The sequence below is a fragment of the Setaria viridis genome, chromosome 8 (assembly GCF_005286985.2).
Source record: "Setaria viridis chromosome 8, Setaria_viridis_v4.0, whole genome shotgun sequence".
Classification (NCBI taxonomy): domain Eukaryota; kingdom Viridiplantae; phylum Streptophyta; class Magnoliopsida; order Poales; family Poaceae; genus Setaria; species Setaria viridis.
The window spans coordinates 25,031,388-25,042,702 of NC_048270.2; the positions used below are offsets into that span (position 1 = coordinate 25,031,388).

At 50.4% G+C, this 11,315-nt stretch overlaps 1 protein-coding gene across 1 annotated transcript; it reads right to left on the bottom strand.

Moving 5' to 3' along the window:
• Positions 1 to 7,200: 7,200 nt before the first annotated feature.
• LOC117833823 (GRAS family protein RAM1) lies at positions 7,201 to 11,086 on the bottom strand. The gene is made up of 4 exons (XM_072290273.1): positions 9,986 to 11,086; positions 8,640 to 8,801; positions 8,005 to 8,465; positions 7,201 to 7,820 (listed from the first exon to the last, which is right to left on the bottom strand). Exons 1-4 carry the CDS (start codon positions 11,084 to 11,086, stop codon positions 7,457 to 7,459), a joined length of 2,088 nt encoding a protein of 695 aa, XP_072146374.1. The 3' UTR covers positions 7,201 to 7,456.
• Positions 11,087 to 11,315: the final 229 nt, after the last annotated feature.

An 11,315-nucleotide genomic window follows, 5' to 3' on the forward strand; every position in this document is an offset into this window, starting at 1 on the left:
AGCTTGCAAAGCCTAGACAACCTCGCATTCACCCCTCCTACAAGCTTGAGATCCGGTCTCCACAGGATGCTGGTTAGGCGAGGCTAGGTGCTTAGCGGCTATGGGCCTCAGCTACATGCAGTCCTGTCGTATACATCAAGGGAGGGATGGAGTTTGACTTCATCAAATATAATTTAAAATAATGAAACACTGCATTCAACGATTCACCAAGTAGTTTGATACATCCCAATCTTTTTCCTACAGGTCCAGGCCGTTTACAATGGTTTGTGCGGCATCATGATATTGTTGAACCAGCTCGGGCATAAAATCCTCATCGAAGTCAGCCGCAACTCCTGTTGCAGCACGCTCCAACTCTAGCTTGGGGAAGTGTGATGATATCAAAGCAAAGGTGCTCTTGACCCACTCCACAATAGTCTTCTTCAGCAGAGTCTTAAGCCGACCTGGTGCGGCCTTCAGACGATCCAGCAACAGTGTTGGCGCAGAGGGGTCGGCATCTTGTTAGATCATGTCCATCACATAGCCGGCTGCTTTCCGTAGCTCCTGAAGCTCTACCTCCAACCCTGCAATTACATGTTGGTCATTCCGAAGATTACTTACAAAGGCTTCTAAGCAGCGCTCAGTTTCCTTGCGTGCATTGGCTTCGTAGGCCAGCTTCTGGGATACTGCATACTCACTCTTGACTGCCGTGTCATGCTCTTGTTGGAGGTGCACGTTGGAGTCCTTGCACTCCTTGAGGTTCCACTGGAGTCTGGCTACTTGCACGGTGAAATCTGCATAACCAACACATGATTGAATCGGCATCAAGGTTGCCAAAGTAAAAATCGATTAAACCAGGTCGGCATATCATACCTTTCATGAGTGCATCATGCACTTTCTTTTCAAGGTTCTACCAAGATAGCTGGTTCTCGAGATTTGCTTTTGTCTTCTCGAGCTTGGCCTCTAGGCGCTCTGTCTTCAGGCGGTATTGCTCAGCATGATGGATTGTATCTGCCCTCTTGTGAGCACGCTCGGCCAGACTTTGTTTACATTCTAACAATCAGAACTCTGCAAAGAAAATGGATTCCAGATATAAGTTCCCCGGGTGGTTGGCAAACTTACAAATAACAGCTTGGAGATCTCAGAGGCTGACTGCCGTAGCTTGGCAAGATCCTTCTTGTCCTGCACAGTGTCCCTAACAAGGTCATCCTTGGAGATGTTCAAGGTGTCAGAATCATCCCCGGTGGACCTCTCAGGCAGTGGGTCATCCCTGGGTGGCTCATCCTGCTGAAGCTCGGCCCTGGCGTCCTCATCATCCTCCTTCTCCATCTCAAGGTCGACCCTAGCATCCTCCTCTATCCTCTTCGCGACCTCGGGGTCGACCATGTCATCGTCGATAGCCTTAGAGCTGACCTCATCCTATTGTGATGGCAGACTCGGCGCAACTTTTTCAGTACAACCACCCTCTATGGCAGACGACTGATCCTCAGTATGACCGCTAGTCGCCCCGGTCTAGGCCGAGCAGCTAGTCGATGCACGTCACCATCATCAGACCGCACACCGCTCCCACATCACCGACACAGCAAGCAATTCATACAAGTTTTGGTTGGCAACTACAATTACAAATACGAACATCATGATAAAGAGATACTTATAGGGTGCTTTTTTTGAACTTTCGGATCTTAAGGCGCGATGGTGGTGGCGGTGCAACTGTATCTTCACCGGCCCCGCCGAGCATCTTGGCCTTCAATGCCTCCTTGAGGCGTGACGCGTCAGCCACGGTGGTCTTCTCGAGATCTAACTCCTCATCCTTCACAACCGGGCTCGGTGCATCGGGCTCTGCCTCGTTGACTGACCTGGTTGCGGCAGCAGTACTCAGCACAGCTTTCTCCTTCTTCTTGTCGGCCAGCTTCTTCTTCCTACTTGGCTAAGGCACCTTGGGAAGGGGCTGCTTGCGCACGACCTGCCGAGTTTGCCATCCAACCTACCTGGTGCCCTGATCCTTGCCAGCCTCATTTGTCGCGCTCACGACTGACCCAAATGAGGACTCTGAATCAAACTCAAGGTTGGCAAGTGGCTCAACCGGTACATCAGGTGGATAGATCTTGGGTGGTGTCGCTTGAGCCCCGCTAGGCAGTGGGGCTGGGCAATATTAAACAAAAGCATCGTCCTAGTCAATTCAATACTTTAAATCATAAATATCACAAGTAGACACACAGTGCATCAAAACAAAGCTGAATACAATCTTACCGAGGTGGGTGATGGCCTCTTCAACGAGAAGGCCTTGGGGACGTCCCTGTTATTGACGATACCCTTGAAGAACTCACACACTCAGCCAATGACCTCTTCATTGGGCACCTTGCCACGGACCTCCTGGGTCAGGTCATCCAACCTCGAGTACTCATACGATGGATGTACTTGGTATTTGATTGGTTGTATCGCCCTCTGACAGAAATTTATATTGATGGCAGCGGTTGTTTGCCCTTCTGCCTTCAGGTTGGTGATCTTCGCCAATAGCTTATGTACTTGGACCTACTCTTCCGAGGTAGACAGATTTTGCCACTCGTACAGTGACACCAACCCATACCGTGTACGCGGCGGCAGCTCGAGTTTCTGATTTGCGATAAGGAACCACTGGGCATGCCACCCCTTGTTGGATTTCCTCAATTCAAGATCAAAGTATTGTTGCATCTTCTTGGGTCGTAGCGAGAAACTACAACCCCCAATAACCTAGTCTTTTTCCCCCTTGGTAATCACCAGTTTCAATTAATATAAATGGCACCATAGATTAAAATGGGGGGATGCCCAAAAAAATCTTCACAAAATGAATGAAGACGGAGATGTCCATGACTGAGTTCGAATACAAGTGTACCAACTCAATCTTGTAGTACTTGAGGAGGCCATAGAAGAAGTCTCTAGTAGGGATCCCGAATACGCGCTCGAAGAACGGTGCGAAAATCACCACCTCCACCGTGTCCTCCGACGGGAACTCCTGACTAGCGGTGGGCTTCCAGTCGAGTAGCGCTTGCGGGCCGAGGAGCCCACGGTTGACGAGGCCTTGGATATGCTCCTGCATCATCATGGACTTCATCCAAATTGAAGAAGGCTCCAGGGCATTGGATTGCGCCATCTCTTCGAGCTCGAGGCCTTGAGATTTAGATCTAAAATGGACTAGGGTTTTGCTGCACATATAGCGGCGTAGCAGCTCAGGCGGTGGTGGCGTAGAGCTTAGGCGACGGTGTGTGCGCGAGCGGAATGAGGACTGTGGCGACACGACCTAGGATTCGGGAGCGCAGCGGTGAAGTGCTCAGTGGGCTCAAGGCGGAGGTGCTAAGAGAGATTGAAGCTGAGAATGACAACGGCTCCGTGCCCCTTGCGCTTTTGAAGGGGATGATGGTGTAAGTTACGAACGAAAATCGCGGGCCTTCTGTTAGCATGACGCAAGGTGCCGGGCAAAATTTATGGACCCCTACATTAATGCCATGTGCATGGGATGGAATCTACGGGATCTTTATTGCATTTTTATTGGCATGCCTCCATGGCTTTATCACACCCCGTCCTCTGGGCCAAACACCTAATTCTACTTGGCATGCCTCTGTGGCTTTGTCACACCCTGTCCTCTGGGCCAAACATCTAATTCTACTTGGCATGCCTCCGTGGCTCCACCAATCCTCGTCCTCAGGCGCTGCACGCCTAATTCCACTCGGCACGCTTCTATGGCTCTGCCAGTCCTCGTCCTTGGAGGCTGGGTGCCTAATTCTACTCAGCGCACCTCCATGGCCCCGCCAGTCCTCATCCTTAGGGGCTGGGCACCTAATTCTACTCGGCACGCCTCCGTGGCTCCGTCAGTCCTCATCCTCGGGGGCTGGGCACCTAATTTCCTTGGTGCGCTTCCATGGCTCTGCCAGTCCTCATCCTCGGGGGCTGGCCGCCTAATTCTACTCGGTGCGCCTCTGTGGCTCCGCCAGTGTTCGTCCTCGACAGTTGGGTGCCTATTTGTACTCGACATGCCTCTGAGGCTCCGCCAGTCCTTGTCCTCAGGGGCTGGATGCCTAAATATCTTCAGTATGCCTCAGCGACACTACCTGTCCTCATCGTTGAGGGTGGGATGCTTACTTCTACTTGGCCTACCTCGGTAGCACAGCTAGGCTGCAACTTCAAAGACCAAGTCGCTCAGTTTCGAGAAAGCATGCCTCTACGGCCCGTAAAGTCCCTAGAAAAAGATGCGAAAGCATATTTTCATTTAGCTAAAATCAAATTCCCAGCATTACATATTACAAAACACTGTGAACAGCTTTGGGATAGCCAACATCCCAGGATAAGAAGCTACAACGCAGAAAAAAAGTACAATACAAGAAAGCTGCGCTTCAGGCTTCCCTAGCAGTGTCCTAGACAAAGTTGGCAGGGTTCATGATACAACCTCCTCACGAGGATTCTTCTAGCATCGTTACCCCCTGACTCTATCGCAGAGACTGTGAAGGGAAGGAGCACCCTAGTTTTCCTCATGAGAATTCTTTAGCATCAGGCTTCTGGGTGGTTGCTACTTCGATAAAAAACTACAAGTTTTTAGCCTACAAGCGGTATTACTCAAGCCATGACTCTCCAAGCGAAACGGTGGTCTATTTATAGCCAGGTCACTGGCTAGCATCCAAGACGCTACAGCAAACCCATGAGGATGCATGACAGAGCTCTTCCATACCGTTGTGGCTCCACAGTACTCACGTGATGATCGGCCTTATCTTCACGTACAGGAGGATAGTACACCCGTGCAGCTGCTCCGACGGAGTGGTACTCCCATGAACAAGGACTTTTTGTCACCTACCTATCATTGCTTCAGTCCTTATCTCCAGATATTTGGGCGCACATTTTTGGTCGGCAGGCCTCCATGGCTGCGCCTATCTTTTATACTCGGACACTGGCATCTCCTTCAAGAGATAGCTTCCTTTTTCTAGACCATTGGACCCATAATTCTAACCGCTTCAATGCTCGGGGGCTACTCCTACGGAGTGTGTCTTGCGACGCCCTCTACACCCATCGCTCCGACCTGCTGGACGTCGACATCCATCAACTCGGCACCCATCTTTGCTCTGCGCGTTGGCTCTATGTTCGCTCAGATTTTCTTCTTTTTTGACACTACGTAGCCTCTCCGCCACCATGACATCATCGCATCTTCAGCCGACCTAATTTCAAGTTTTGCTGTGATGACCTCAAGTTCCAAGTTCCTGTTCGCCTACACATTTCAAGGGGGCTTGAGGGATATGGGTACCCCATGGGTCCCCACCGATCAGGATACTGGCCGGACCTGACAAGTGGGCTCACCCGACTTGGACGTGCAGGCTGAGGATGTGAAGTTACTTAGAGTACACGTCAAGGCAACTAGACGGTACAAATCTACCCGGATATCACGAGACGTGTATTGTAATCCGACTTAGATTACCTTCCATGTAACTACCAAGTAGATTGAGTTCAAACCAACTTGTAACTCTTGGTCGTCAGCCTATATAAGGCGGCCAAGGGAGCCCCTCGAGGGTATGTGAACATTGAGCAATACAAACCACCAAGCATACAGGACGTAGGGTATTACTCTCCGGAGGTCCGAACCTGTCTAAAACCCTCGTGTCCCCTTCGTGTTCTTGCGATCACCTTCGAGTTCTTGGTTTCGCAATCGCCCTTACCTACAAATCAACCACTTGGGTAACCCCTAGTGGACTGCCGGGATTATAAATCCAACATTATCAAAAAACACCAAGCTCCCAGTATTGTTGCAACTAATTAGCTCCAAATCCTTGGTCAGCCTTGGAGGAAAGAGGGGCTTTAGGATGGGGCATGTGTCCCCTGCTGAAATATGCTTGCGTTATTTCATTGTTTGTATTTAGTACTAGGTTTCTTCTTGCACCTAAGTATGTAGATGGTTGGGCTAAGTACACAAGCGGTAACTAACCAGTGGTTCCGAGAACAACCTAAAATCCCTATCAGCCAGACTGCCTGGAAAAGTTTCATCTGCTCCTTTTTACTTCTGACTAACGCTGTTGCTTCTTAGACAAACTGGATCTACATAGTGGGGCAGTGTTGGGGTAACATTATTTGCCTCAACTTGCATGTAGGGTAACATTATTTGCCTCAACTTGCAATACATGCAACGAGCAAGGATCCAAGGATGCATGAGTTGTCTGGCTCTCAGAGAACGGTTCAGACGTGCTCTAAAGTAAAAACACCTGCACCCTTGGGCTATCTGATAAGGATCTTCCAAACATTAATGCAATCATGTCTTTTTTGAAATATAATGATTCTGAAGCACCAATTCAGAGAGATGCTTGGAAAGATTGTTACCCGACTAAAGGGCGTGAAGATTGGAGGAGCTCCAGAAGGTAGAGGGGGCTTAAGGCCCCGTTCCCAAGCTGAATGCGCCCGTGATTTAGGGTACAAGGTCTAATATGTTTGTTTTTATCAAAACTAGTACTTTTCCTTTATCTATAGGAAAATAACTTACTTAGGTGAAGGATTTCTGGAGAGCTTGGTGTAGCAGGCTAGAAATGAGATGTAAATAAAAATTTCCTTTATCTTGCAAAATAACTTATTTAGGTGAAGGATTTCTGGAGAGGTTGGTGTAGAAGGCTAGAAATGAGTGCAAATAAAAATGGAAGTAGCAGCTTTCATGCTTTTTTCACGTACAGGGAAAAATGAGGGGAGGAAGAGACATTTGAGCAGGTGACTAAAAACTTGTACGCGGGCCTTCCCAATGTAATCTGAAATTGGGTTGTAAGTGTCATCTCTTTTTATGTGTTGGATGAATTAATCTGTCAGACTTTATTTTGCACCTAGTACTTGATCACTTTTGTGCATTAATACACCGGATTCTTTTCTTTGAAAAGATTAAGTCAACACTATATCTTTGTACTTTGATCATTTGTGTTTAGCTTTCTGAAATCTAGTACAAGCTGCATTTTCTAGTTAATTGAAATAGTAATTTATTATATGAAATCTATCTTTGTTATGTTCTGGTCTTTTTGCCAATTTGTGACATCCGTTAGTATTTGCAGAGTTACCAGTTACTCCGTTCATCCCACTCACAATGTTTTACCATTGGTCCTATTGAAAAAATTGTGTTGTTTAGTAAGCAGTACATGGAAGACACAGTATTTTCTTCAGAATGTGATGTTCAGTTCAACATCATTTTATGAAACTCTTGATTGCATTGCAGGCAACACCTTAGATTGTTCAATATACATATATGTCAAAGAAGTAATTCAAACTTAATTTCATCAGTATGTCAACATACATCTGACGAGATATGTTGCTCCTCCTCTTCTTAATTAGAAGTTTATATTTCTCTTGTATTTTTTACTTGGCAAATTGCATAATCATACTCATACAGTAAACTAAGCAACCGAATACAACCACAAAATGCATCCTTACAAGAGAGAGCCGTCCGCGTGCTCACCGCTCCGGCCAGCGACAACGAACGAGCACTAATCAGCATTCAGCACTGCCATGCCGAGGCGGCGATGATGGCGCGGTCCTGCCACCCGAGGAGGAGGCACCCCTTGTCCTCGGTGAGCCTGTACCCGTCGCTGGCGCCGTAGAGCCCCAGCAGGACCTGGCTCTGGCCAATGGCGGCCGGGCTGAGTGGCACGGGCTCGAAGCCGCGTCCCTCCATGAGGCGGCGCCACCGGTCCAGCCGCTCATGCCGCGCCACCCGCTCGGCGCCCTCACACGCCACAACGTTCCGGATCTCCGGCGCCAGCAGGCACTGCTCCACCTTCATCCTCGGGGCCGAGTCCGCCGGGAACGTCGCGTCCAGCGAATCGAAGATCGCCGAGTAGTAGTGCAGTGCCTCCAAGAACCTTCATATTCATAGTTGCAACCACGCCAGTGCAAGACACAATTTATTACTTTTCAAATTTAACATTGTTTTAAATGCTAGAAATGAAACTTCAGTGATGAATTCCGACACAAAAATCTTTGAATTTTGAAAGAACACATTTCAACTACAATTTGGAAGAAGATTTGAGATTTACTGTCACTTACCTTCCCAGGAAGTAGGGGCCGTTGTGGCCGGCCTCCTGCTCGACGAGCGTCATGATCTTTGGGGCTTGGTCGCGGATCATGGAGAGCAGGGGGCCGAGGTGGGCGCTGGGGACGCGGTGGAGCCTGTTCACGGCGTTGACGGCGAGCGCCTCGCCAACGCGGCGCTGGAGCGCGGCGGGGCGGAGCCGCTCCAGCCGGTCGGCGGCTGCGGCGTGGAACTCGAACGGCACGCGCAGCGACGCGGCGAGGGAGGCGAGGTGGCGCCCGGTCTCCCTGACGGCGGCGGCGGGGTGGCCGACACCCGTGAGCCGCAGCGTCGGCGGGCCGCCTGGGCGGGCGGCGAGCGCCTGGAGGAACGCCGGCCACTGGTAGCCCTGGAGGATGTCGAGGTCGACGACGTGGACGCGGTCCTCGCCGGCGAAGGCCTCGAATATGGCCTGGTTGGCGGTGAAGTGGGCGAACTTGATGTAGGGGCAGGCTTGGTACAGGATCTGGTAGATCTTGAGTGTCTCCGGCGAGGGGGGGAACGTGTAGGGGGCGACGCCGGCGGCTGCGCCGCCGCGCGGCGTGGCGGCGCCGGAGGACGACGAGGAGGAGGAGGGGTTGGAGGAGAGGGAGAGGCGGGCGGCGAGGGCGTCAGCGAAGTAGGAGGCCACGCGCTGCATGGAGTCGCCGAGCGGGGAGGCGACGCGGCGGAGGAGGTGGAGGTGGCGCAGCGCCGACGGCTGGTCGCCCTTGGAGACGAAGTCGGCGCAGGCCAGCAGGAGGTGCACCAGCTGAAGCCCGCTGTCCTGCTCCTGCATGCATTATCATGGATTTAGCGTAGCCCATTTTATTTTTTTTCATGGTTTTTCAACACGGTTTTCAAATTGCTAATTGCCCATACATGAGTATATTGTGGCTCCAACCAATAAGAGCCTCAGTTATCAATTACATGACGTTCTACCCAAAGTTAATCAATATGTTTACCATTCCGTACTTGATCCCCACCCAGCCATGCCACTTCCCTCTGTAAAAGAGAAGGTATTTCCTTTGTTTAAACTTTGTCTGTAGGTTTGAAGTTTTCCTCAGAATCACATATATGCTTGTAATTTCCCTTGTGTTTTAATCGATCTTAAAAATCACATGTATGCTTGTACTTGTGGATAGAGGAAGTAGCTTTGGTCCCATCTTTTTTACACAATTACACTATATTTTCTCGCCAATCGATAGTTAGAATATTCGGATGATTCTAACAAAAAAAAAAGAATCGTGCGTGTGATAACTAGAACTTCCGAAAAACAAAGCTATTACTTTGGATTTCCCAATTATAGAAGAACTCTAAAATTGACCACAATTATTCAAGCAAGGACTCATACCAAAAAAGGTGCCCAGGAAATTCATCGAAACCATGATCCCCGCTGGTTATCCATCGGCTGAACGACACATGTTCATGAGAAACAAACGCGCAAACTTTGGATTTCCCTATTGTCACGTACGAACGTTCCGATCTTGACCCAAAAATATCCATCTCAAGCATCATCTAGATAGTCGTTGTGGCTCCAATCAATATCCTCGCCGAGGTCTCTACGGAGATGCCAATCAGAAAGCATCAAGAACTTTTTGCCATGGTGGGTTAACACGCACGACAAAACAGCAATCGTACCCGGCGATGGAGCTAGCTCCACAGAACTATGACGACATGTACGGTCGTCTTCTTCCTCTAGCTGCAAGAACTTTTGCATGCATGGGACTGCGACCATTTGGCCAATCTAGGAAGCCTTTACCTGATCTAGAAACTTTTGCTCGAGATATGTGTGCCAGTATGCCATGTTTGATACATGGTTATTTTTCGTCGAATCTCGAGGGAATTAAAGTTTTTCCTATATTTTTATCTAAAGTTTATAATATAGTTTATCTAAATTATACATCATGCTTACATGTGTGAAGAACTAGTTTTAGTTTCTTAAAAGTGTAACTTTGGTATAAGATGAAAATTTACCTGCTCGGCCTCTGTCTGGATCACTGAGCCCAGCATGCTGTGCAGTGACGAGTCTCCTGCCCACTGATCAGACTTGGCCATCTGGTGCTGCAGCGTGAAGCCATCTCCTCCAAACTGTCCTCCGTAGTACAACTCAGCCGGCAAGCCAGCGCCCATCTGCAGCCCTCCGGCGGCCGCCGCCTCACTGCCACCGTACACCGGCTCCGGCATGGCCAGGCACTCCGACAGAGTCGGCAGCTGCGACGGCGAGGGAGCCACCGTGGTAACCGTCGCCGCCGAGGCGGCGCCATTCTCCATGCCGGTCTTTACCGGCAACTGGTACCCTGCTAGGTACCCACCTCCTTCCTTGTACTCGTCGAGGAAGGGGTCCATGGATGGTAAGGACAAGCTCTCGCCATGGCCGTAGGACGACGAGCACGAGAGGGACGACGGGCCGGTGCTCCTGCCGCCGTTGCTGTGGGCGTTGTTGATGTACACCTTGTGCAGAGGGCTCTGCGACTTGCCCTTGCCATGGTTGGCAAGGCCGCCGTACAGCGGCTGGCCGCCGCCGCTGCCGCTACCTCCCTCCGCTCCGTGCACGCCATCGACGTAGCCCTGCTGGTGGCTGCCGGTGCCGCTGTAGAGGTTGGAGAAGGTTGATCTCCTTGGGGAAGAATCTCTCCGAGGTGACGTCACCATGTACTCCCTCTTGGGGGACGACATCATATAGTCCCTCTTTGGGGAAGAGACCATGTAGTCCCTCTTGGGGGAGGACATCATGTAGTCTCTCTTGGGAGAGGAGACCATGAAGTCTCTCCTAGGGCTTCCGGTGGCGGTGAAGTCTCTCCGAGGAGAGAACGACATCAAGAAGTCGCCCCCAGAGGCGCCCATTTGCTCAGCGAAGAGTGACTCCCACATGGCAATATCGGGCGACTGGATCTCGACGTCGATGTCCCCATCAAACTTGAGGGCTTGTAGGCCGGCTAGGGCGTCATTGGCGTCGGGATCGGTTGATGACACGACGATGTTGGACTCCGAGACCGAGGCGGTGGGCGATGTCGGTGCTTGCAGCTGCTGTAGCTTTGCGCCGGAGCTCGTGTCCGCGCAGTTGAGCATGCCCATGATTGAACACAAGAGAGATCAACCAATGGTCACCTCTCCCCTACCACAGGAGAGTAAGGATGCATATAACAAGAACACCCCTGAATGTTGGAAGTAGCAATGGAACACACAGCACTACTCCAGGTTGGCACTGTGGAAGCTACACAGATTTCTATGAATTTAACCCAAGTTTGTGAGAGAAGGGGAAAGTGAGAAGAAGCTCGCTCGCAGTGTGTTTGGATTCTCTTTG

Coding starts and splice junctions, on each gene's coding strand:
- LOC117833823 (XM_072290273.1), bottom strand. CDS start 11,086: ATGGGCATGCTCAACTGCGCGGACACGAGCTCCGGCGCAAAGCTACAG. Junction 8,466..8,639: donor TGGCCTCCTACTTCGCTGAC/GCCCTCGCCGCC, acceptor CCCTACATCAAG/TTCGCCCACTTCACCGCCAA. Junction 7,821..8,004: donor GGCCCCTACTTCCTGGGAAG/GTAAGTGACAGT, acceptor ATGAATATGAAG/GTTCTTGGAGGCACTGCACT.